Here is a 27,919-nt window from a genome sequence, read left to right as displayed (position 1 = left end):
TTTACTATATTCAGCTAGCGCTTTGAATTTCTAACTAAAAAATAATGATTTGTTTGTATAACTACTTCTCAGCGTTCTATAATTATTCGTCGGAATTTTGTTTTCGGAAATTTAATTTAGTTAAGTCATTTTGTTAATTCAGTTATTTCGCTGTTTTCTGTTAATCTGATATATCAGTCAAACCAATAATAAAGTCAAAACCTCAAACCTAAGTATACAAGGATGAAACCATATTTTCCAAAAAAAATTTTGCTTTCTCAACGTCACATTTCTTCCAACTATGAAATAACACGCATTTTCAAACTAATTAATTAGCAAGGAAAAAAGAGAACCAATATAAAGAATACATGGAATTGCAACTACGGTAGGTCCTACTGTTTAGCAACGGTACATATCAGGCAACTAAACCGGACTCATCACACTTTCCTGAACTCTCTTGTCTCTTTGAAATTTCCTACCGACCCATTTTCTTTATTTAATGTATTTGTATTGTTTGTTTATAGTAAGAAATATGAGGCACATGCATACCGAAGCTTTTTTTGACCGTCATACGTGCCGGAATCTAAGAAAACAAAATAAAAATGAGCCCGTCCATATATATATATAGACGCCAAACGTAGAGAGGAAACCTCATCAAACCATAGCTTTTCACTTCTATCCCAAAGAAAAGAGAAGCGAACTGAGTTTGATCAATCTCTGATTTTCAGAAACAAAAAAGAATAATAATGGGTCTAATGAATGGTGTGAACAATGATGAGTACGTAAGGCTATTAGGAGCATGGCCTAGCCCTTTCGTGCTGAGGACTCGGATCGCACTTAACCTAAAGCGTGTACCGTACGAGTATCTCGAAGAAGAAGATACTTTGAATTCGGAGAGCGTGTTAAACTACAACCCCGTCCATAAACAGATCCCCATCCTCATCCATGGAAACAAACCAATCCGTGAATCACTCAACATCGTCATGTACGTCGATGAAACTTGGCTCTCCGGCCCTCCGATACTTCCTTCTGATCCCTTTGATCGTGCCGTTGCTCGTTTTTGGGACGTCTACATTGACGAACACGTAAGTCATGAGACTAAACGTTTCCTTTTATATATGTTATAGCATAAGGTGCAATCGCATATTATCTTGTCTAAATGTTTTATATTGAATGAAAATGTAACTTGCATATCAATCTTTGTGATCTTTTATATAGTGTTTCACATCAATCAATGGAGTGGCGGTAGCAAAGGACGAGGAGGAAAGAAAGATGGCAATAGCGAAGCTAGAGCAGTGTATGGCTCTTTTGGAAGAAACGTTTCAAGAATGCAGCAAAGGAAGAGGCTTCTTTGGTGGAGACAACATAGGATTCATCGATATCGGTTTCGGGTCGATGTTGGGTCCTCTTAAGGTTCTTGAGAAATTTTCAGGCGTCAAGTTCATACATCCAGAGAACACGCCAGGTCTTTTCAATTGGGCAGACAGATTCTACGCCCATGAAGCAGTCAAGCCTGTCATGCCCGATACCGAAAAACTGGTCGAGTTCGCTAGGCTTAAGTTCAATACTTCAATCTTTAAATAAAAACCAAAGGCTATAAAATTAAATATTTTGAAGGACATATTATCACATGCTTCGAATCATCTAAATCGGGGAAAAAATGTAGACTCGGTTAATTTAAAGGCATAGTCAAAATGTTCTTTTGTTTTTTTCTTTCTTACTTTTTTTGGTAATTTTTTTTCTTTCTTACTTCTTATATGTACGCAGAAATAATCGATTGTGGCACGAAGAAAGTGTATGTTTTTGGATTTCTTTATGCTGTAAATTAATCAATAATCTATAAAAAAATTTCACTTTTCCACAATAGTACTAGAAATTGTAGAAATTTTATGATTGAAGTTTTAATATCACGTGTCATTTCGCAGCGAAGCTTATTCACATTGAACATTCCATCAGTTTGGAGAAAAGAATTCAAGAGGTGTGGAATCATTACAACGAGAGTGTTAAAATTGAAATTTGATGATCTTGATTACTTGGTGTTGAAAAAATTCAATATGTTAAATAAGAAAAAAATGAGATCCACCGACGATACATGTCATTTTCTAAAGATTTTTGAGATTTTTATATCTTCTTAGTTATTTTAAACTAATATTCACATTATAAGCTGAATAATATATTTTTATTTCTTATAAGTACATTTATTATTTAAAATTTTCTATAAATAGAGACTATTTTTATTTAATTTTGATATAGAAAAAATAATTATTAATTAATAAAATAGGGTGTTAAATTTTATTAAACAAAATTATTGTATTGTGTAAAAGTTGAATGTGCGTTGAATGATGAAGCGAAAAAAAATATAAAGTGTTAAATGATGAAATAGAGGATATCGAATTTTGAAAATATTGCACCATATAATTTTTAAAAACATAGTCATTCTTAAATATTTTTTGAATAAATATTATTTTTAAATTTAATCAGCTGAAAATAATATCCGTACAATTATATGAGTCAAATTCTAGTTTTATTGATGCATGTTATATATTAGTGCTGCATGTTTTAGGTAACATTTTAATGATGCACGTTTTTAAAAATCTTCATTATTAAAATTATGCACGTAAGGATAACTTATGAGTTTTTTTGGTTGATTAAATGACATTATGTCCAAATTTATTTAATGATATTTCATTAAGGTAACTAAAAAAGACAAACAATAAAATATGAAGTTTAAATTCATTTAAGCATATTTCATTAATGTAACTGAAAAGACAGGTAATAAATTAGACAGTTTTAATCATTTTAGGATATTTCATAAATGCAAATGAAAAAGACAAGCAAAAAAAACAGGAAGTTTAATTAATGAAGTAAGAACATTTTCAAAAGAGTACTTCTCTTTCAATAATATAGATCCAATATATATACATACATAGCTAGTGGTGAGATGATGAAAACAATTTTGACATTAATTAATGGCCACCTCGTATGGGCGGTAAACTAGTCAACGACTCAACGTACGATAATATCTGATTTTTTAAATTCATTAACTAATTCACCACACAAATAGTTGGATCGATTTCGTGCTGTGCTCCAGTGCTCCTACGAAAAAGGGTAATCTACACATCACCTTTTTCATTCATATTTCATAGAGAAATCTAAAAATGTTCATCACTAAATATTGAAACAGAAAGAAAAACACAATTTAGATTCTTATTGAAAGATTTTGTTTATTTTTATATAAAGTATTTCTCATTTTAATAAATTTAAATTATTACTTGAATAATTTAAAATTTATTATGTTATCGAATTATATAACTTATATTTTTAACTAGTCTTGTTTGAAATTAAAAAATTTCATTGATTAAGTGTTTCGTCCATGTGTGCATAATTATTATCACACTTTTTTTTATTTAATCGTTTATATTCCAAACCAGCATAGTAAGTTCTTTTTTTTTTTATGTTTTTACTCATTTTTTTATTCTTAAAAAAAAATATTTTTTCCATCTTATTTTCTTCTCTTCAAACACCAATAAAACTATGAGAAAACAATTATATATTTCATCCATTTGACAAAGATTATGACTTTAATACTTTTTCATGTTATACAAATAGTGTCATCTCAAAATTTAATGCAATTTATACTTATTCTAAACTTAATATTAATTAAAAACGCATTGATCTTTTAAATTATTTTATTTATCTCAAATATTATTGGTTAAGAATATGTGATTAATAAAAATATAAATACAGTTCAATCATTTTTTTGATATGTGTGAAAAAATCAAAATAAAAATCTTGATAAATTGGAGGGAATATCAAACATTTCATGCAATAAAGTAAAGTAAAAAGGTGAACATTCATCTATTTTAATCATTTTTACCTCATTAAACCAGGAATATGTATCACATTATCCAAAAATAACTTCGAAACAGACAAAAACCAAAATAAAGCCAAAACAAGTAAGATTTTTTTTAAAAAAAATATATATATACGCAAATTTATTTTACTGTTTCATAAATTTTAATTTTTTTATGGAAAATAGGTAATGGTAATTTTATTATTATAGTAGATATATGGTTAATTATATAATGATAAGATCAGTTTAGTTTAAGTTTTAACGTGAAAATTTTGAAAAAAAATATTTCTTAAATAAAAGTATAGATAGAATTTAATTAATATATAATCTAGTTTGGATTTACCAACTCAAAGAAGACGTGTTTAGACCTAGTTAGTGGGATAAAATAAAAAAATATCTAGATTCATTCAAGTTTTTGTTATAAAAGATAAATATCATTGGACTGAAGAATTTTTTAAAAATAACTCGGGGAACATGCCGTCGACTTATTATTCTGGATCCACCTTATTCTTTATTTTTATGCATGTTCTATAGTATATATTAGCATTAGGCCTGGGCACGGATCAGATATCCGGATTTTTTAAGGTATTTGTGATTTGCTTTGTATGCCACGGATATCTAATTTTTCGATTTGTTTTGTTTGGAAAAATACAGATATTTGGAAAAACGGATATCCAGAAAATAAATAGATATTTGTGGATATTTACGAATACTTACGGAGGATGTCTCATATGTTTTGATTAATGCGAATAATCTTAAAATTTTGATACAAATTTGTTTTGTAAAATATTTTTATGCATGATATATAAGAAAAAAATTAAAATAAATAGTGAATCTACATATTTTATAAAAATTTAAACATAGTTAACAATTATAATAAGACAAAACTTAAGAAAAAAAATTATAACTGTCATAAATTTATTCATTTCTTTTTATGTGATATTTTTATATAAGTAATAATGTGAATATAATTTGTCAAATCATATGTTAGAATAACAATTATATAATTTTATACATTTAAAACTTTAAATATAATCAAGATATACATGTATTTATATATTATCGGATCGGATCGGATATTCGCTTCTCAAAATTTTAATATTTGTTATTTTCTTCGATTTTAACAGATATTGATTTTTAGTATTTGTTTTGCTTCGAAGATTTACGGATATCCGGAATTTTCGAATCGAATCGAAACAAATAACGAATCAAATCAAATTTAACGGATAAAATGTTCAGCGTTAATTAGTATTGTGAAACCATTACGTAAATATATATGTATATGAACACCCCTTATTTTTTCGGCACTAAAAACCATGTAAAATGTGACAATGTCTTTTCCGCGAAGCAGGGTCTGTTGCTCTCCAAAATGCTAAGTGCCAAAATTATTCTGTATGAAATAATCACAATAAATTAGCGTTTTTTTAAGAGGAAAAGTCAGCAGAATTTTTTTCTCGGTGGAAAAGTCACCAGATTAGTATTTTAAGTTTAACACATTATTCCGCATATAGAAGTTAGCATCTTAATGTTATAATTTGTTTCGACTGTTTTTCTCTCTTTTTGTGCGACTTTTAGTTGCAAACGGGATCATATATGATTTATGTTCAAGAGTGACGACTAGATACATACCAAAAAGAAATATGACGATTAGAGGTCCATGTTTCATGTGGCATGGGTATCTTTATTCCGCGGCAGGTGGCAGATGTCAGCAATATAAAATTCAAGGCACCACCACTAATACGTAATTTTGAGTCTTATTCACTGTTCTGTAATATATTGGTTTGTGTCAGTTGAGGCTTACAACTATTTTTTTGTAAATATGGATTTACACAATTGATACACACTAATGTTATTTGATATTTGACCATGATCTGTAGGTATAAGAAATTTGCACTTGAAGTCTTTGTCATTATACAATGATTCAGTTTGAAAGTTTCGTAGCGTGCTTGTGTGACTTGTAAGTACTAATGCATTTTGCTTTGCAGATTCTTAACAGTGTACAAATAGAATAAATACATGAATGTGAAACAAAGAGAAAAAGCAGTATGTAGGTAACTGAGTGAATTAAGAAAAGAAGCAAGTTAATTTGAAATATTTGTTTTTAACAAGGAATATACTCCTTATCAAAAAGAAAACAAAACTACTCATAACCTAGGAAGTTGCTGGATCGTGTTCATGTTGGATTAAAAAACTAACTAGTCAACAGTCAATCCTGCACACTTTCGTGGTCCAGTGCCGGTCCAATTGAAACACCTTAGTTTCCAACACCTAATATTTAATTACCACTTACTTTTCAAAAATAAAATCTTCTGTTTTATTTATCTAAAAGTAAAAATAAATAAATCTAAAAGAAGAAGACCTTTGAATTGAGAATAAAAAATTAAACCCAGCCGCCAAAATGGCAGCTAAAGAAAGAAGCTCAAGAAATAAACATATAAAGTATAATCGAATTGTTCCTATATAAATATTCACTCAAACCTCAGTCAGGTAAACAGGCAAAAAAATCCTTCATCAAATGTTAAAAAGCAAGAAAACAGACAGCTCCATCTCTCGAGACACAACTCAAATAAAGAAAAGGCAAAAAACCGAGATGGCTCAGAATGGTTCGAAAAATACCGTGAAGCTTATTGGTACATGGTCAAGCCCATTCGCCTTGAGGGCTCGAATCGCTCTACACCTCAAGTCAGTAGAGTACGAGTACATAGAAGAAGCCGATGTTCTGAAGTCCAAGAGCGACCTTCTTCTTAAATCCAATCCTATCCACAAGAAAGTCCCTGTCCTAATCCATGGTGGTGACTCAATCTGCGAATCTCTCAACATCGTTCAGTACGTAGACGAAGCCTGGCCGTCCAAGCTTTCTATCCTCCCTTCCAATCCCAAAGAACGTGCTTCTGCTCGTTTCTGGGCTCACTTCGTTGACGGAAAGGTAACAAAACAGTTTTAAGTACTATCACCTTAGTTTAAAATATAAAAAAATATGAATAGTGAAACTTTATTGGTAAAACCAAAAGATAATAATCAAAAGAACGTGTTTAAAATTTTTAGTATGTATGAAAAGTTTTAAACATCAATTAATCATATAACCATCACCTTAGGTTCATTATAAAATGTTAAATAAAACTGAGAGTATGTGTATAATGTTTTTGAACATGGTACAGGGCTTTGAATCAATCGATGCGGTGGCTGGAGCTAAGGATGACGCCGGGAGGATGGCGGCGGCTGGAAACCTGATGGAATCTCTCGCAGCGTTGGAGGAGGCGTTTCAGAAGAGCAGCAAAGGCGGAGAGTTCTTCGGAGGCGAAAACATTGGCTACGTGGACATCGCATGTGGAGCCATAGTGGGCCCACTTTCTGTCATTGAGGCGTTTTCAGGTGTAAAGTTTTTGAGTCCAGATACAACACCGGGCTTGGTCCAATGGGCCGAGAGATTCAGAGCCCATGAAGCTGTGAAACCTTACATGCCTACCGTTGCTGAGTTTGTCGAGTTTGCCAAACAAAAGTTCAATGTTCAGTGAGATCAGAAATGACTTTAAAAGGAAAATCTTTAATGTGTTGGAATCTGATTTATGTTTTGCCAAAAACGTTGTTGTAAGAGTTACTAGTTGCAAGATATGTAATAATAATATAATAAACACCATGCTTGGGTTGCTTACAATCTATGCACATTACTTTAGAGTCGATTGAAATCAGACGAGACCAACCTTGAACAATGTAGCATTAAAGCTTCGCTGACCACTCCCACAAAGGTTGGACAAACCCCACCCATTCATAGGCATTAAGATACCTTATTATTATAAAAGAAAACACATTACTATCATCCTAATTTCAGTTCCATAAAATATAATCTAATTACATGTATGAATATATCATTTATTTCATGTTTAAAGTTTTTGGTATACATATACAAAAGCATTTAAGGTTTTTTCCTAAATTAAAACATTATTTATCGTCTAGCTAAACATAATTCAATCAATAATAAAGTAAATTCCTAAAACATAAGCATTTAATATTCATTTGAGCGAAAACATCACTTTAGAGTTGAGTTGATGTAGAAAGAATATACAGTAAAAACTCTATAAATTAATAATGATGAAACCATGATATTATATTAATTTATAGAGTTATTAATTTATAAAAATACTTTTTAGATTTTATTTTTATTTTTATTTATAAAATACGAAATAGTTAATTTTACTGTATATACATTAATTAAATTTTAGAAATTAGACTTTCATATTTTTTTACTACATTATTTGGTGTATATTTTTATGCTTCATAGAATTCAAATGTGATTTTCGATATAATTTTACTAAATATTATCAAAATATTTTGATTTTTTTTTTAAAAAAAAATAGAGATAATTTTACTGTGAATATAAAACAAACAATATAATATTTAGTTTATACTTATATAAAATTTATATATAGATAGATTATTAATTAATGATTTTATTGGGACTAGATGAGACCATATATTTACATAGAATTTTTTTAAAAAATATTATCTTATTATTTTATCTATCTACGTTATATTTTGAATCGGTCCAATTCAGGATCGGTAAAATTTATTAATTTATCGAATATTAATTTATGGAATTTATATTGTATATACGTTTAGAGTCACAATTTTGAGATGAATCAGTGTATAATTTAACTTCCTCTTTTTCTGTCATCCGGTTATCGTTGATGACAGTAGTTAAAATATATGATTGAGGTATTAAACTCGGTAGAATACATAAAAATCCTCATGGACTAAGCCCAAAGTGAAAGTCGAAGCTTAATAGAGCAGGACACATACAAACAAAGACTAAAATTGAAACGAAACGAAACGAAACGAAACGAAACACAACACTTTCTCAGCTAAATCCATAAGCAATTCATCAAATAAATAAATAGAATTTGGACTTACAAAACTTTTGCATGTACTATTACCCCAATTTGAAATCCCCTATAACTTAGGAGGATCGTTCTAAACTCTAAAGTCAAGCGCCAGTGAAATTGAAACTTTGTCAACAGTCAATCGTGACACGCTTCCAAAGTCAAGCGCCGGGAAATAGAAACCATCTCATTTCCAGCGACTAATCTTTGGTTGTAACTTTTCAAAAATCAAATCTAGAATTAAGACCTTAATTAAAAAATATACTCAGCCGCCAACATGCCAGCTGGAGAAGAAACTCAAGAAAGAGACATAATAATCGAATTGTTCCTTCATACGACAATTAAAATAAATACTCATCCAAAACAACTCCATCTCAAGACACAACTCAAACTAAGATAAGAAAGTAAAGTCTCAGATGGCTCAGAGCGGTTTGAACAGTACTGTGAAGTTATTAGGGACATGGGGAAGCCCTTTCGCTTTAAGGGCTCAAGTAGCTCTACATCTCAAGTCTGTAGAGTACGAGTACATGGAAGAAGTCCTGAACTCGAAGAGCGATCTTCTTCTTGAATCCAACCCAATCTACAAGAAAGTCCCTGTCTTAATCCACGGTGATGTCTCCGTCTGCGAGTCTCTCAACATCGTTCAGTACATCGACGAATCTTGGCCGTCAGATCCTTCCATCCTCCCCTCACATCCCAGTGATCGCGCCTTTGCTCGTTTCTGGGCTCACTTCGTCGACGGAAAGGTAACAAATAATTGAAGTGATATTTATTATTCTATTTTTTATATCAAACATCAATTATTTATTTGACTAATTAAATATTGGAGAAATTAGATAATAATAATGCAAGCAAATGTTTTAAGAATCTTTTAATAGATTTTACATTCAACTAATCATTTATTTCTAAGACGCCGTTATGAAATAGTCTAAATATAATATCAGCATTAAACATGCGTGTATATTGACATGGACATGACAATAGTGCTTTGAAACGATCAATGCGGTGGCCGGAGCAAAAGATAACGATGTGAGAATGGCCATGGCGGGGAATTTGACAGATTGTCTAACGTCGCTTGAGGAAGCGTTTCAGAAAAGCAGCAAAGGCGGATACTTATTTGGAGGAGAAAACATTGGGTTCCTCGACATCGCTTGTGGGGCTATGGTGGGCCCACTTTCTGTCGTCGAGAAGTTTTCAGGTGTGAAGTTTTTGAGTGAAGATACAACACCAGGCATGCTCCAGTGGGCTGAGAAGTTCAGGGCCCATGAAGCAGTGGAACCTTACTTGCCTACTGTCGCCGAGTTCCTTGAATTCGCCAAAAAGAAGTTCAATGTTCAGTGATGATTTACATCTCAATATGGTTCTAGAAAGATGTGTTCTGATCTAGTTAGAAACTGGTAAAAACAATGATATATCAATTAGGAGTTTTGGGGATTTTGGTATGTTATCTTTTCTTTATGTTATGAGTTTTTGATTTTCATCTCTTATTCAAGAAAGCTGCTAATTAAGTTCTAGTTCTTAAAGTTATTAAATGATAATTTTTTCTTTTGTGTTGCATTAATTTGATTAAATTTGTCGATTCAAAAAGTTAATCTCAAGCAATTCAGAATCACTTGATTAACGACTTAGGTCTCTAAAGCTTACATGAACTTGTAGATTGAGCAGAATTATCAAACTTTACGCTGCACAATATTGGTATCAACACAAAAATAGTGACAATTTTTAATACCGATTTGATCAAAGAAAAATTTTCAACCCAATGAAACAGAGTTACTTGTGTATCTTAAAGAACAGATGCAACAATTCGCATGACATTACGTGATCAGTTATATGTGTGTGTGCATACTCATCTTGTACACATGTTGTTGAACATTCTAGTTACGAGAAAGATGATGATGAAAATTATGAAACAGATTTCAGTGACTGAGCATTTTTCCTCAAATCGTGATCATGTGGGTACATGATTATTGCAGCAGATGTGTTTATTCTGAGGTAAAAGTATGATCGAGGATTACATTAAGAAGATATTTTTTTTACTGAGTAACATATATTGGAAAATAAGATGATTAAATTTCAAGAGACGTTTGAGATAGAGCAGGAGATCAATATAAACTTTAAGTAGGATTTGAATTGAATGAAACACATAACAAATCTCCATATATTAAACAATGGATGTGCAGCAATGTACAATTTTATTGAAGAATTAAGAATACAACTATCCAGACAAATCAGTGAGCTAAAAAGTGTTTTAGGCGTTAGGCTCTCTAAAATCGTAGCGATTTTCTAATAAACCGCCTAGATAATTATAATATGACAACAATAAATAATAAACAATTTAGAAATTATAGCAATTAATCTTATGAAAATGAAAAATATGAATATTATCATTCCTAATCATGACATTTAATATTATTTATATAAATATATATATATATATATATATATATATATATATATATATATATTGTTTTAATTGGTAAACGTCCCGACGGATTAACTAATTATATTGTTTTAATTGGTAAACGTCTAGATGGATTAACTAATAATTTATTTGTACGATTATTATTTTAGACGTTAGGTGTTGAGTCACTGTACGCTTAGCGCCTAACGTTTTCTCGAAGAATGCACAAATTCATCAATCAACAAATGTTTATTTTAATTGATTATAAATTGAAATAGCGAACAATACATATCTTTATTAAATCATTGAATACTGCAAAATATGATTAATTTATATTGCCTTCACATTTTTTTATCACACATATCCGAACATGAATTCATATAGTCTTTTGCCTTCTTCACATCACTCTTTGTCTGCTTGTTACACACAACAACGAAAACCACAAAGATATAAATAAATGTTAGGAAAAATCATATAGGCTGAATGAATATAAACATAACTTTATATACAATTTAGGATTATTGCCAAAACTTACGCGGTCCACATTCCCTAGCACATTTAGGCAAACATCCGAGTCTATCATCTATTGGACCAGTGACACATATATTAACACACATCTTGATACATTCTCCCCAACGTCTATTTATAACTTCTGACTCAACTATAAGGTTTCCGATTGTCAACATCATCACCATAAATACAACCATTTTTTCATCTCCATTGTTTTTAGAATACAAAGATTTTTCTCAGAAAGAGAAGGGAGCAAATTTATCTTTATAATGGACTTAACATTTAGTCATATGTTATATTATATAAAATATCACTAATAATTAATGAATATACTATAACTTCACTTAGATAGTTCTAGTACTAGATATGTTTCCAAAAAAAAACTCAATAGTTAAATTGGATTCTAGAAAATATAAAAATTGAATCCCAATTTTTAATAAATTTATATTGATTTCCTTTTAAATTATTTGATAAATCACTCTTATTAAAACAGAACATTTTAATAGATCTAACATTTTGTCATATGCTATATTATATAACCTCTTTAATTAAAACACAAACATATTTATTATTAAAACAATTTTTTTTTAATGGATCTAACATTTAGTCATATGTTATACTGTATAAAATGTCATTAATAATTAATGAAAATACTAGATATTCTCTAAGATAATTATTGAAACAACATTATAGTACTTGATATGTTTCCAAACAACTCAATAAATAAATTTGAATCTAGACAATATAAAACATTGAATGCCACTTTTTATAATTTTTTATTAATTTTATTTCAAATTATTTGATAAATCTTTCTTATTAAAATAAAAATATTTGAATGGTCCTAACCTTTAGTCAAATCTTATATTATATAAAATATCATTAATAATTAATGAAAACACTATAAATTCACTAAGATAATTATAGAAACAAAATTAGATATGTTTCCAAACAACTCAATAAATAAATTTGAATCTAAATAATATGAAACATTGAATCCCACCTTTCAATAAATTTTTATTAATTTTCTTTCAAAATTTTGATAAATCAAATAATTAACTAAAACACTCAAATAATTTATTAAAAATATATTACTGGTTTTTTCATTTTATTTATACTTTCATAAATACAAAACTTCATTCAGTTAATTAAATAAGCTTTTATATTTAATTAAATAATGTATATAAATAAAATATGAGAGTAAATAAATTGACATCAAATAATTTTTATAATTAAAAATTTATAAAAATATATATCAAACAATTAATAAATATTAAATTTCATAAGGAAAAGGTGTTCAATTTTAAAAATAAAATTAAGGCATGTTTTATATAACTTTCGTATTTAATATAAATACAAAAAATAGAACTATATACATTTTAAAATACAACAACAAAAAAAAATCATAAGTTAGATTTTGTTAAAATATATTATCGCGTTTTTAAAAACGCATGTCAAAATCTAGGTATCTTATTATCTTATTAAAACTGAACAACCATATGAAAATAATATTAGTTACATGTTATATGACGAAAAATACAAATTATTTAAAATAATTTTATTTTGCATTCATATAATTTCTAAATATTTTGAGATAGAATTTAACATATTTAAATCTATAAAAGAGGCAAATTTAATTAATAATGTGCAAAAATCCAAGATAAATAAAAAAACCATGATAAAAATACCAACAGCAAATAAAGAAGAAACTCAATCACAATAAAATTCCTCTAAAACCTGATTAATGAAAAATGTGATGCATCAAAAAGCTTTCAGAAAAGCATAAGAAAACACTAAACTAAACATGATCAAAGCTTAAACTATCACAACAAAAAGAATTCCAAACAAATAAAAAACGATCTCAGTGTTGATTAAAAAAAAGAAACTAGGATGCTATTTGCTTGAGCCATCATATATATCTGGTTCTAGCAAACTCTATCATTGCAGAACAAGTGTTTCGTGATACACTTGCGAGTTATTTTCGTTAATTGATATATTTGCTGCAAATTATTTTTGTTAATTAGTACATTTGCTGCAAGTTACAAACCAAATTGATACCTTACGATTAGTAGCAATTTTAGAGGTTTTATGATTGAAGTTTAATATCACGGTCATTTCGCAGCAAAGCTTCACCACATTCCAGCAGTTTGGAGAAAATATCCAGAATGATAAGCCTTCGGTTAAAAAAAAAAATATTCATAATGATCAACGTCAACCTAATAAATACACATAGCTAGTGGTGAAAAATGGGAACTAGCAAATTTATCTTTACAAAGGACCTAACATTTAGTCATAAGTTATATTATATAGTTTTTTTATTAAAACATATAAAAAATGGATCTAAATTGTTTGTCATATGTTATATTATACAAAAATATCACTAATACTTTAATGAAAGTACTATATATAACTTCACTAAGATAATTATAGTACTAGATTTTGAACAAAAAAAGTTATAGTACTAGATATGTTTCCAAAATACTCAATAATTCAATTTGAGTGTAGACAATATAAAAGATTAAATCCCACTTTTTAATATATTTGTATTGATTTTCTTTCAAATTATTTGATAAATCTCTCTTATTAAAACAGAAACATTTTAATGGATCTAACATTTAGTCATATGCTATATTATATAACCTCTTTTATTAAAACAGCAGCATCTTTATTATTAAAAAAAAATAGATCTAACATGTAGTCATATGTTGTATTATATAAAATGTCACTAATAATTAATGAAAATTCAAGATATTCATTAAGATAATTATATAAACAACATTGTACCACTAGATATGCTTCCAAACAACTCAATAATTAAATTTGAGTCTAGAAAATATAAGACATTGAATACCACTTTTAATAATTTTTTATTAATTTTCTTTCAAATTATTTGCTAAATCTCTCTTATTAAAACATAAATATTTTAATGGATCTAACATTTAGTCACATGTTGTATTATATAACCTCTTTTATTAAAATAGAAACATATTAATGGTTCTAACCTTTAGTCAAATCCTATATTTTATAAAATATCATTAATAATTAATGAAAATACTATAACTTCATTAAGATAACTATAGAAACAACATTAGATATGTTTAAAATAACTTAATAATCAATTTGAGTTTAAATAATATAAAACACTTAATCCCACTTTTTAATAATTTTTTTTATTAATTTTCTTTCAAATTATTTGATAAATCAACTAATTAACTAATTAACTAAAACATTCAAATATTTTATGAAAATGTATAACAGGTTTTTTTGCAGGTTTAGATACTACAAAATAATTTCAATTATATTAAATAATTAAATTAATATATTATTTTATTTATACTTTCATAAATACAAAATTTCATTCATTTAATTAAATAAGCTTTCATATTCAATTAAACAATGTATATACATAAATATTAGAGTAAACAAATCGCCATCTAATAAGTTTTATATTATATTTATATATTATATTGTTTTAAAATGTCTAGCCGGATTAATTATTTTGCTTGATTTTACCGTTTGCAGCTCGCTCAGAAGAAATGTTGTCGTATTTGAAGCTACAGTATACATAAATTTTGATTCGGTGTGTTTGGTTTATTGTAGCGAGATACACAGTTTCATATTAGTTTAAAGGCAAACACAAATTGTAACTAACTAAGTTCCATCCATGAAAAGTTTAATAACAATTCTGAGAGTTGATAAATTAGTTAGGGAAAAAGCTGAAACATATACAGCTAAAATTGAAAAAGGAACAAAAGAGGTCAGATTCAAACGAAGGTCCTGATGTTTACCTATCCATGTGGCAGAAGTTGGGATCATTTGTTTTACTGAATCATCCCTAGCCTCTTTTCGTTCTACTCAGCTTCAAAGCTACAGAAAAAAATAATTCCATCAAAGATTGTAGCTACGGTAAATCTAAATCTAAGAGATAAGTTATAAGATAGAGGAAATGTGGAAACATTTTCACGACATGGATGATCAAAACAAACTCTTCTCATCAGCATAAGGAAACAAACCCAAACAACACCTCCCTATAACTTATAGCCATGCAGCATCTCTTAACAGGCACACATTTTTTTAATTAGTGTTTGGTGTATATCATAAACATACATATATCAAATACGGCCTGTTTTGACCATGTGTGTATCCTTATGCAAAATTAATTCACTGAAAAAGTCAATACACTCGCTGGTAAGTGGTAATCATAATTCCACAATAACCCAAAGAAGTGTTTACCAACAAATTGGATTAACTGCATTGACGTCCGTACCCCGACTGATTCAGTAAGTGTACAAATTCACATGTCCCAACCACTGCATCAGCGACTTTGAAAATTTCTTACACAACCTGCACAATGACACATGTTGGTAAAGATTGACGGTATTGATTGGCACTGCCAGGTATCCAGGGATCTTGGAATTCTACATAGAGAGAGGAGTAAACTTGTAAAACTTTAACTATGTTGAGGAAGGGTTTATGTAATAAAGCGATTATGTTAAGGTGATCATTTTTCTCACCTTTTCCATCTAGTAGCAGGAGTTTATACCCATGAACTCCCAACCTCTGTTTCGTGAATCCCATAAACGGAGTAGCCGGACAACAATCACCTGGGAGGAACGACCAAGGCGTAGATCGTTGTTGCATGATGAGATGGTTAAGTGGTTATACCAGTGGAGTACTATATTAGTCGTAGCCTTTCTTTTTTTTAAACACATATCTATAAAAATAAACACAAACTTCGAGTGGTGTGTAGTGTGTACAATGTACTAGGATTACGTCACACACACTCTTGTGAGTTTGATGACCAGTCAGATACATTTGACTTCCGTTCACATTACATTACATCACTGTAATCTAATCCAACAGCCAGTTTTTCGCCATGCCATCTTCACACTCACACGTACGTGTACAGTTCTTAATCCTCCTAATCTCTCCAACGATCTCCTTTGCATCAGGACGATTGTCCTTATCCAACGCAACACACCGAAACGTCAGCCCGGTAACCGCCGCAACACCACCGTCGTCTTCTCCCGCAAGCAGCGGATCAACCACATGATAAAAAAGACCCCATATGGAGCTTGGCAGCCAAAGTCATATCTCTCTTCTCACGACGTTGGTCAACCGCTTTCATGGCCGTCATCAACTCCATCAAACGGCACCGTAACTATACATGTCACTCTTCTCCGTTAACCGGAAAGACCGGTGATAATCCGGATCCAAATAATCGTTCGTGCCTTGTGGGCTTGTGGGCCCGTACAAACGTAATCAGACAAAGAAGCTGAATTCATGTCTCTCCCCACGAAGATATTCGACGAATTTATGTCTCTGTGAACATAGCTAAAGCCGTTTGTAAAGCAATATCTAGCCGGACTCGCCACGTCATCGTTGACTTCCGGGCGTGGAGATGATCGGCGAGAGTTCCGATACTGAAGTAATCGTGAACAAGAAGAATCCTTCTCGGGTCAGAGCAATAGCCATGGTGCTTGACGTGGTTCGAGGATCAACATCTGGTTGCAGAACGACTTCATCGAGAAGGCTTTACAGTTCTTGGTGTCGGCGGCGGTGGCGCCGTGATGATGGTGGTCAGCGAATGCTATTTTATTTTTATGTGTTGCATTAATTTGATTAAATTTGTAGATTCAAAAAGCTAGTCTCAAGGGATTCAGAATCACTTGATTATTCGAGTCAGGTCTCTGGAGATTACTTGAATTCGTAGATTGAGCAGAGTTATCAAATTTTACATTGTGAAATGTTGGTATCAACACTGAACTAGCGACAGTTTTTAATACCAGTTTGATTGAAGAAGATTTTCTAACCCAATGAAGCAGAGTTACTTGTATATCTTAAAGAACATATGCAACAACTCAGCAAGACATTGCAGGATCTTGTTATAACCTCTATCATGTACACGTTGTTGAACACCCTAGTTACGACAAAGATGATGCAGATATGTTTGTCGAAAATTCCAACGCCAAAGATGTCGATGATAATGAGAGTTATGAAACAGATTTCAGTGACAGGAAATTTTGCCTTACATCATGATCATGTGGGTACAGGATTATTGCAAGCGAATGTGTTTATTCTAAGGTAAAATTATGATCTAAGGATTACATTAAGAAGATATATATCTTTTACTGAGAAACATACATTGAAAAATAAAATGACTAAATTTCAAGAGGCGTTTGAGCTAGATTGATATACTAAAGTTAGATCTTAGTCTAGTGCAAGTTAACACTGGTCGTTGTAATACTTTTCATTCATTTCCCGGTGACCTTTTATACACTTTGCTCTTATAGATTCAATATTAAGTTAAAACAATCGATGGTTTTTCAAATAAAGAAATCGTAACAAGCAAGTAACAAAGATGGTTTGGGATTTTGAGATTATTAAAAAGATAACGATCACGAGCCAAACATATATTCAAGGTTTTATTAGGCGCAAGTCTAGAACTTGAAATACATATAAAAAGTTTGATCCATTTTCGTGGCATTTCTCCTTTTATCAATCGGTTTTAATACCTAAACTCTCATTTGGATTAAAACTCGATGATAAACATTATTGTTCAGATTCGATTTATCACAAGTTGCTCTAACATCTACTTGACCAAGAACAAGTTGCCCATTCGTGTTGTTTCTAACAACCTAATCACTTTCGATTATTAGATTAACCTAGTTTCAAGCACTAAGTGATCAGTTTAATGCAGGCAGTAAGCACGAACGTGGATGGAGAACATTAAACAATGACCTTATTTGTGTTTAGCTCATCGATCAAAACACCCTACCATCCTAGACTAATCAAATCAACTACTCAATCATTAACAAAAAAACGCAGAGATCAGTGGTGAAGAAAGCATGAATAACGATAGCAAGAATAAAAATAGGGTTCATGGATTCTTCTCTGAATATATATATATATATATATATATATATATATAGAGAGAGAGAGAGAGAGAGATTGCAGGATCTTGTTATATGTGTGTGCAACCTCATCATGTACACGTTGTTGAACACCCTAGTTACGACAAAGATGATACAGATATGTTTGTCGAAAATTCCAACGCCAAAGATGTCGATGATGATAAGAGTTATGAAACAGATTTCAGTGATAGGAAATTTTGCCTTAAATCATGATCATGTCGGTACAGGATTATTGCAAGCGAATGTGTTTATTCTGAGGTAAAATTATGATCTAAGGATTACATTAAGAAGATATCTTTTACTGAGAAACATACATTAAAAAATAAAATGACTAAATTTCAAGAGGCGTTTGAGCTAGGTTGATATACTAAAATTAGATCTTAGTCTAGTGCAAGTTAACACTGGTCGTTGTAATACTTTTCATTCATTTCCCGGTGACCTTTTATACACTTTGCTCTTATAGATTCAATATTAAATTAAAACAATCGATGGTTTTTCAAATAAAGAAATTGTAACAAGCAAGTAACAAAGATGGTTTGGGGTTTTGAGATTATTAAAAAGATAACTATCATGAGCCAAACATATATTTAAGGTTTTATTAGGCGCGATTCTAGAACTTGAAATACATATAAAAAGTTTGATCCATTTTCGTGGCATTTCTCCTTTTATCAATCGGTCTTAATACCTAAACTCTCATTTGGATTAAAACTCGATGATAAACATTATTGTTCAGATTCGATTTATCACAAGTTGCTCTAACATCTACTTGACTAAGAACAAGTTGCCCATTCGTGTTGTTTCTAACAACCTAAACACTTTCGATTATTTGATTAACCTAGTTTCAAGCACTAAGTGATCAGTTTAATGCAGGCAGTAAGCACGAACGTGGATGGAGAACATTAAACAATGAACTTATTTGTGTTTAGCTCATCGATCAAAACACCCTACCATCCTAGACTAATCAAATCAACTACTCAGCCATTAACAAAAAAAACGCAGAGATCAGTGGTGAAGAAAGCATGAATAACGATTGCAAGAATAAAAATATGGTTCATGGATTCTTCTCTGAATATATATATATATATATATAGAGAGAGAGAGAGAGACATTGCAGAATCTTGTTATATGTGTGTGTGCAACCTCATCATGTACACGTTGTTGAACACCCTAGTTACGACAAAGATGATGCAGATATGTTTGTCGAAAATTCCAACGCCAAAGATGTCGATGATGATGAGAGTTATGAAACAGATTTCAGTGACAGGAAATTTTGCCTTAAATCATGATCATGTGGGTACATGATTATTGCAAGCGAATGTGTTTATTCTGAGGTAAAATTATGATCTAAGGATTACATTAAGAAGATATTTTCTACTGAGAAACATACATTGAAAAATAAAATGTCTAAATATCAAGAGGCGTTTGAGCTAGATTGATATACTAAAATTTAATCTTAGTCTAGTGCAAGTTAACACTGGTCGTTTTAATACTTTTCATTCATTTCCCGGTGACCTTTTATACACTTTGCTCTTATAGATTCAATATTAAGTTAAAACAATCAATGGTTTTTCAAATAAAGAAATCGTAACAAGCAAGTAACAAAGATGGTTTGGGGTTTTGAGATTATTAAAAAGATAACGATCACAAGCCAAACATATATTCAAGGTTTTATTAGGTGTGAGTCTAGAACTTGAAATACATAAAAAAAGTTTGATCCATTTTCGTGGTATTTCTCCTTTTATCAATCGGTCTTAATACCTAAACTCTCATTTGGATTAAAACTCGATGATAAACATTATTGTTCAGAATCGATTTATAACAAGTTGCTCTAACATTACTTGACCAAGAACAAGTTTCCCATTCGTGTTGTTTCTAACAACCTAAACACTTTCGATTATTAGATTAACCTAGTTTCAAGCACTAAGTGATCAGTTTAATGCAGGCAGTAAGCACGAACGTGGATGGAGAACATTTTATCTCATCGATCAAAACACCCTACCATCCTAGACTAATCAAATCAACTACTTAGCCATTAACAAAAAAACGCAGAGATCAGTGGTGAAGAAAGCATGAATAACGATTGCAAGAATAAAAATAGGGTTCATGGATTCTTCTCTGAATAGAGTGAGAGAGAAAGAGAGAGAGAGAGAGAGAGAGAGAGAGAGAGAGAGAGAGAGAGAGAGAGAGAGAGAGAGAGAGAGAGAGAGAGAGAGAGAGAGAGAGAGAGAGAGAGAGAGAGAGAGAGAGAGAGAGAGAGAGAGAGAGAGAAGAGAGAGAGAGAGAGAGAGAGAGAGAGAGAGAGAGAGAGAGAGAGAGAGAGAGAGAGAGAGAGAGAGAGAGAGAGAGAGAGAGAGAGAGAGAGAGAGAGAGAGAGAGAGAGAGAGAGAGAGAGAGAGAGAGAGAGAGAGAGAGAGAGCTCTCTCTCTCTCTCTCTCGAGAGAGAGAGAGAGAGAGAGAGAGAGAGAGAGAGAGAGAGAGAGAGAGTCGATTTGTCTCCCTTACAAGGTGGTAAATTGCAAATGATTTCCTTTAGAGTATGTGTTTCTAATTAAGAATTGAAGTGTACAAGAAAAAGAGAAGAAAAAGATACAATAGGAGAGGTCGCAGGCGGCTCAAAGAAAGAGAGGGGATCTCTAGGGCAAATTTATGATTCTTTGGAACTTTCCTTAAAGATTTAAGCGGCTGCTCCATTTTACCATTCCATTCTGAACTTTCCAATTTGCACTCTTTTCTTTCTAATTTGCACTATTTTCTGCATGCGCCCTCCAAGTGCTCCACAACCTATTCCATGTAATGATTTAAAAAAAAAGACCAAAAAAGTCGATAAAAACTTGAAAATACTTTAGAAAAAATATACACAATGTATCAAAACACACACTACACCACTAGAGCAGAGAACAATATAACCGTTAAGAATGATTTGGATTGAATGAAACACATAATAAATTCCCATATGTTAAACAATGGATGTGCAACATTATAGAATTTTATGGAAAGAACTGATAATGCAGCTATCTAGATAAATCAATGCTCTGAAAATTGTTTTACGCCTTAGGCTCTCTAGAACCATAGCGATGTTCTTATAAACCGATTAGATAATTATAATATATTAATAATAAATAATAAAAATTTATAAATTATATCAATTAATATATTTATATATCAAATCTTATGAAAATAAATAATATGAATATTATTATTCATAATCTTGATATTTAACATATATATTATATATATATTTATTATTATTTTAATTGGTAAATGTCTAGACCAATTAGCAATAATTTTGACGTACGAGTAATCGTTCTAGACGCTAGGCATTGAGTTTAGCGCCTAACGCTTTCTTGAACACTGGTTAAATTGATCAATCTGCAAATGTTTATTTGAATTGACTATAAAATTGAAATAACCGAATAATACATAACTTTGTTATATTATCAAAACTTCAAATATGAGTAATTATTATTTGCCTTCAGACTCTTTTATCACACATATCCGAAAATAAATCCACACAGTCTTTTGCCTTCTTCACATCGATTTCTTTTTCTGCTCATTACACACAACAACAAAAAGACAAAGATATAAGTAGATTTTAGCAAAAAAAAATAATGCTCAGCGAATATAAATATACATTTATATAAAATATACGATTATTGGAGAATTAAACTTACTCGGATCTTGAAAAGAAACACAATTGATTTCGATTTTTTTCCCAGTACATTCCCTAGTACATTTACCGAAACATCCAAATTTGTCTCGTGGTGGGCCAATGATACATATGTTAAAACACATCTTGAAACATAGCTGAAAACTTCTGTTTGTAACTTTCGACTCAACCATAAGGCTTCAGATCGTCAACATCATCACCATAAATAAAACCATTCTTTTCATCTCCATTGTTTTTAGAATACAAACGTTTTTTTCTCAGAAAGAGGATGTAGCAAATATATCTTTATAATGTTACATTATATAATATTTTTTACTCATATGTTACATTATATAATATTTTTTATTAAAACAGAAATATTTTAAATAACCTAACATTTAGTCATATCTTATATTACATAAAATATCACTGGTAATTAATGAAAATACTAAAACTTCATAAAGATATTATAGAAACAACATTATAGTACTATATATGTTTCCAAAAACTCAATAATTAAATTTGAGTCTAAACAACGTAAACATTGAATCAACTTTTTTTTAATAAATTCTTGTTAATTTTCTTTCAAATAACTTAATAAATATTTCTTATTCAAATATAAACATTTTAGTGGATCTAAGATTTAGTCATATGCTATATTATATAACCTCTTTTATTAAAACAGAAACATTTTAATGGTCTCAATCTTTAGTCAAAAATATATTTTTTCCATCAACATATAGACTCAACTAAATAATATAAAACGTTGAAAAATGTATAACTGTTTTTTTGTGTGTGCAAGTTTAGATACTACAAAATAATTTAGTTAATTTTAAATAAGTTAAATTAATAGATTATTTTATTTATACTTTCATAAATAAAAAAACTTCTTTCATTTAAAATTAAATAAGCTTTCATGTTAAATTAAATCATGTATATAAATAAAATATTAGGTTAAATAAATTGACATCATATAATTTTTATAATTAAAAATTCATCAAAAATATATATCAAACAATTTATCAAATAAATTAAAAAATATTAAAATTTCATAAAAATATTAAACAGTTGTCATGTCATTTCATTTAAATACTTAAAAATTGTTTTCTTTTCAGAATTAATCTATATATTGCAAAACAGAATCTCAAAAATTGTATTTACCAGTTTAAGAAAAGTATTAACAAACACTGACATTTTACTTTAGCTTTATATATTTATTCTGGATTACATTGTGTGAAATGTGTACAATAAAGTTTACATTACAAAAAATCTGCTAGTTTTACCTTTGCTGAGATTTAGTTAGTATGTCATTTATCACTTTGACCTGTTTAAAATTCATAATATATAACATAATCTCTTGTTCCCACAAAAAAAAAAACATAATCTCTATGTTTTGTTATATAATCTAAGTATCAAACTCTAGTAAAAATAAAAATAAAAATAAAAAGAAATTTGACTTTTAATGATATAATATAAAAACCCTAAATTACAACTACTATTATTAAAGGGAACAAGAGGCTTTGCTGCTGACATCTGGACGAGAGACTATTGATGAACAGCCTGGAAAATTTTATTGACATGTCATCATATATTAACAATAATAATTTAACGAAGGAAACATAATAATCTCCTAACATATCTACGCGGAAAACATTTAATACTATGAAATTGTAATATTTGGATAACAAATAATAAGAAAATAGCGTATATAAATGGAGAAAACATACGACCAAATTCAAAACAAAAAAAATCTCGCCGTGTCCTAAGCGAGGAAAGAAATATGGAGTTATTCACCAGAGGTTCCGCCGTTAGATTACGGAGCTGTCACGAAAATTACCTCTTCGCCGTCGACGACGAAAAAGCCGTCCGTCAAAGCTCTGACGGAACGTCACGGCAATCGGTATGGACGGTGGAGATGGTGCCACGCAAGCCCAATTTCATCCGTCTCAAGAGCTGTTACGGCAAATACCTAACGGCGAGCGAGTCGTCGTTCTTTCTCGGTGTCACAGGCCATAAAGTCGTCCAAACGCCGCCGTTTCGTCAGGCGGAGCACGAGAGCAACTGGGAGCCGATCAGAGACGAGTTGCCGGTCAAACTCATGTCGTGGAACGGGACATATTTGCGCGGGAACGGTGGATCGCCGCCGTGGAAAAACTCCGTCACGCACGATCATGAGCCGCACGTGCATAAGAAATGGATCTTGTGGACCGTCGAGGTCGTTGAGAATCCTGAGAATGTTTCGTTCGCTGATGGCTTTTCGTCGCCGGCTTCGAGTTTTAACTCAACGGTTAACGACGAGTCAACTCACGAGTCATCGGTTAAAGAATCACCGACATTTGGATCTTCTGAATCCATCGGGTCGGATCCTGTGTCGGTTTCTTCTTCGAAGCTTACGTCTACTCCGTCAATGTCGGGGACATCAACCCCTAAACCAACAGAGGTTTGGAATAACATATTTTATATTTTTAAAATTCATAATAATTGTGTCATTGAATTTTTATTAATTTAAACGTACTAATTTGGTGATTAATTTATAATTTGATTTTGGAACAGAAAAAAAATTCGACGAAATTTGATGAACATTCATCAGCGATTGATATCTTTCGCATTGCGAAATCGGTGAGACTGCGCACACACGAGAAATATTTAATTGCAGATGATAACGAGGAGAGTGTGGTAATGGGCCGAAACGGGTCATCGAAAGAGGCCCGATGGAGAGTTGAATTGGTACCCGGATCAGGTGTGATCCGGTTAAAGAGCTGCCACGGTGGATACTTGACTGCCTCTAACGAGCGGATGATGCTGGGAGCGACGGGGCATAAGGTGGTTCAGTCGAGGAGGACCGGAGATGGTGATCCGGCGGGAGAGTGGAAGCCGGTTACAGATGGGTCAAAGGTGAAGCTGAAGAGTCGAAACGGCGGGAATTTTCTGAGAGCCAATGGGGGAATGCCACCTTGGAGGAATTCGGTTACGCATGATATACCGAACCGGAGTGCTACGCAGGATTGTGTGGTTTGGGAAGTTGACGTGGTCGAGATTATGGAGCGTTCCCAAGAGACTGGTTAATCAATGGCCCTTGAACTTGTCTAACGTTTAAACTTTAAAACCAAAGTGTTTAACTAATCGATTTATCATTTTGTTTGCAACATCTTTAATATGGAGTTTATTTGATAGAAGTTTATTGATTGGATTTAAAATTGGAATTTTTTTTCATTTTTCTTTTGTTATTAGCAAAAACCCTTTTTCGGAACTATGCTAGGCGCTAGTCGGGCGGCCGGTTCACGCCTAGCGAGAGAGGAAAAAATCGGAGATTAATCGGAGAATATGTGAGGCCTAGTTTTTGTATTTTTATTATATGCATATGTTTATATATATCGACATGTGCGTGTTATAACAAGAATCTGCTGTATTTATTGGTTTAGTACCTTGTACTTTTGTTACCTAACCCGACTTCGACATCCACTCAGTGCATAGTTAATTTTAGCATTATTAATTCTTCAGGGACAAAATCCCACATCGGCCGGAGAAGAAAAAGAGGTATAATTTTGCTATATTGAAAAGGGATAAAGCATTTGGGCTTCTTGTAAAGCCCGAGTACTATTATTGTAGTTTGAAACTTGATTCTTTTATCTAATTGGGCCGATCAATAAGGATTTGGGCCGATTAATTGGTTTAATGAACCGATTAATCAGGTTCCAATTTTGTGATCCGCCGAGGGTAAAATCGCGGTGGAGGTGCGAGTAGCGATTATGCGGACGATTAGGTGGCCGCGTTTTTGAACATGAGCAAAAACAAAGTCCCAGCTGGTTGCTCAACACGGCGAGCGAGATCAGCAGGTTTCTTGGCATATAAGAAAACTTAGTTTCAACAAAAAAAAAAAAATCTTAGTTTCAAAAATAAATATAAGAAATCTCGTTCTGATTTGTTTGTGAGATTATTATCTTAAGAAGGATATCATATAGACATGAAGTTTTTTTTTTTGCTAAATATATAGACATGAAGTTCTATCCAAATATTATACTTTCCTTCACAACCTCTATAATCATGTAATCAACTGACTAAATATAAAATAATGTGAAAGTGTTGATTGTATTGATGCTCAGTGTCAAGTATATATACAACATATAGTCTCCTAATACTAACTAGATATGGATAAACACAATATGAAGTTCATCCTTATCTCTAATTATAGTCCTTATCTCTATAAAATATCATTGTCAGTATTCAGAAAATGAGTTCATAAACCAATTGTAAATGACTACATGCCAGAGAAAATTAATTGTAAAAAAACTTTATAAAACTCGGGATTTCCACAAATGAGTGTGTTATCACGACTTTAAATATATACTCCATCCGTTTCATCAAGATACAAATTTTAGAAAAAAAAATTGTTTCACAAAGATAGATTTTTTATGTTTTCTATTCAAAAATTGCAAATTTTAATAAAATTAATTGGATTTATCGAAAGACTATTGGTTAAAAAGCATTGGAATTTGATAATTTCAAAAAACGATACATGTTTAATGTATTTTTTAATATGTGTGAAAACACCAAAACATCTATCTTTACGAAACGAGTATCTTTTTGACAAGAACTCCCTTTTTTGCATTATTCATGTCTTAAGCAATTAGCACAAGCCCTTGCCACTCAATTAAACTTGTTTAATGATCATCTAAACAATATGGTTTTTATACTTACAGTTTTATGCATACCTAATCAAAAAGGTCCTAAAACACGCTCCACATTTTCCTTTATATTTTTTTGCAGTTATATATCTCTGACAGAGTCATGGTCTGTGGATCAAAATCGATATCAGAATTTAGAAGTGTTTAAATAAAAACCAACAAAGACTGGATTCAAAGAAGATTAGTTATTTAGTTATATACTGGGCTCAAATCAGCTTACTCAGCCCATAAGAGCAACCATACACCGCATACGTACGTGTCAATGAATTTTTGAATTAAACAACGAAAGGTTTTGTTTAACTCCCTGTTCTAAAACTCGTCCGAGTTACCGTTTAATCGGACGAGTACTAGCTCCTTAGCAACTCACAGTGGCGAATTCGTCAAAATCGGATGAAAAATCAGATTTATCAAAAAAAAAAAAATTTGGTTTTTAATGCTTGAAATCGAATATGAGATGAGAGATCTACAAATATACTGAACAAACAAGTAGAAAACAGCAGAATTTAAGTGATTGGTGATAGATTTATTATGTTAGCTATGGTGGAATATGCAGAAAACAAGAACGATGGGTAAAAGAAGAAGAAGACTTAATTACTATTTTGCCACACATTAAAAGAAAACATTAAAAATAAAAATAAAACAGGTTTTTTGCTGTTCGAACACGTGACTTGCAAACTTAACTAACACAAAAACCACTAGACTAAACTATATCTCTAGAATTTTAGAAAACTCGTTACATAAAATTTATTATCTTGTATTATACGTATAAATAGAGTATTATACGTATAAAATACAGAAAATTCCTTCCCGCGTATTCCCCGATTTTTTTCCCGATTTTTTTTCTGTTTTTTCAATAAATCGCTAGGCCCGGATGTACCGCACGCGTAGCGCCTAACCAGTTTTGAACAGGGTTAACTTGAATTTTTTATTTCGATTTGTTAAACCATAGTGGAGTAATGCACGCTGATCCAATGAATGTCCTTTAACTCTTTCAAAAATAGTTGGTCAAGATTTTGGTTCATTTATATTAAGGTGTTTATGAATTTGCATTGCATGT

General features: G+C 31.0%; 4 protein-coding genes and 1 long non-coding RNA gene across 5 annotated transcripts; 4 read left to right on the top strand and 1 right to left on the bottom strand.

Moving 5' to 3' along the window:
- Positions 1-618: 618 nt before the first annotated feature.
- Positions 619-1,843, top strand: LOC106347221 (glutathione S-transferase U11-like). Its single transcript, XM_013786731.3, has 2 exons — positions 619-1,064; positions 1,198-1,843. Exons 1-2 carry the CDS (start codon positions 726-728, stop codon positions 1,561-1,563), a joined length of 705 nt encoding a protein of 234 aa, XP_013642185.2. The 5' UTR covers positions 619-725; the 3' UTR covers positions 1,564-1,843.
- A 4,435-nt stretch (positions 1,844-6,278) lies between these two features.
- LOC106375715 (glutathione S-transferase U12-like) lies at positions 6,279-7,487 on the top strand. Its single transcript, XM_013815696.3, has 2 exons — positions 6,279-6,758; positions 6,991-7,487. The coding sequence occupies exons 1-2, from the start codon at positions 6,348-6,350 to the stop codon at positions 7,345-7,347; spliced, it is 768 nt and encodes a 255-aa protein (XP_013671150.2). The 5' UTR covers positions 6,279-6,347; the 3' UTR covers positions 7,348-7,487.
- A 1,512-nt stretch (positions 7,488-8,999) lies between these two features.
- On the top strand, positions 9,000-10,266 carry LOC106347219 (glutathione S-transferase U12-like). The gene is made up of 2 exons (XM_013786730.3): positions 9,000-9,455; positions 9,694-10,266. Exons 1-2 carry the CDS (start codon positions 9,126-9,128, stop codon positions 10,048-10,050), a joined length of 687 nt encoding a protein of 228 aa, XP_013642184.2. The 5' UTR covers positions 9,000-9,125; the 3' UTR covers positions 10,051-10,266.
- Positions 10,267-21,891: 11,625 nt separating this feature from the next.
- LOC125589074 lies at positions 21,892-22,862 on the bottom strand. Its single transcript, XR_007325276.1, has 2 exons — positions 22,203-22,862; positions 21,892-22,077 (listed from the first exon to the last, which is right to left on the bottom strand). It is a non-coding gene; the product is annotated as an uncharacterized LOC125589074 (long non-coding RNA).
- Positions 22,863-23,895: 1,033 nt separating this feature from the next.
- Positions 23,896-25,358, top strand: LOC106403390. The gene is made up of 2 exons (XM_022712861.2): positions 23,896-24,617; positions 24,731-25,358. Exons 1-2 carry the CDS (start codon positions 23,958-23,960, stop codon positions 25,241-25,243), a joined length of 1,173 nt encoding a protein of 390 aa, XP_022568582.1. The 5' UTR covers positions 23,896-23,957; the 3' UTR covers positions 25,244-25,358.
- Positions 25,359-27,919: the final 2,561 nt, after the last annotated feature.

This window comes from Brassica napus, chromosome C6, assembly GCF_020379485.1.
Source record: "Brassica napus cultivar Da-Ae chromosome C6, Da-Ae, whole genome shotgun sequence".
Taxonomy (NCBI): Eukaryota; Viridiplantae; Streptophyta; class Magnoliopsida; order Brassicales; family Brassicaceae; genus Brassica; species Brassica napus.
This window is presented reverse-complemented; position numbering and strand designations above follow the sequence as displayed.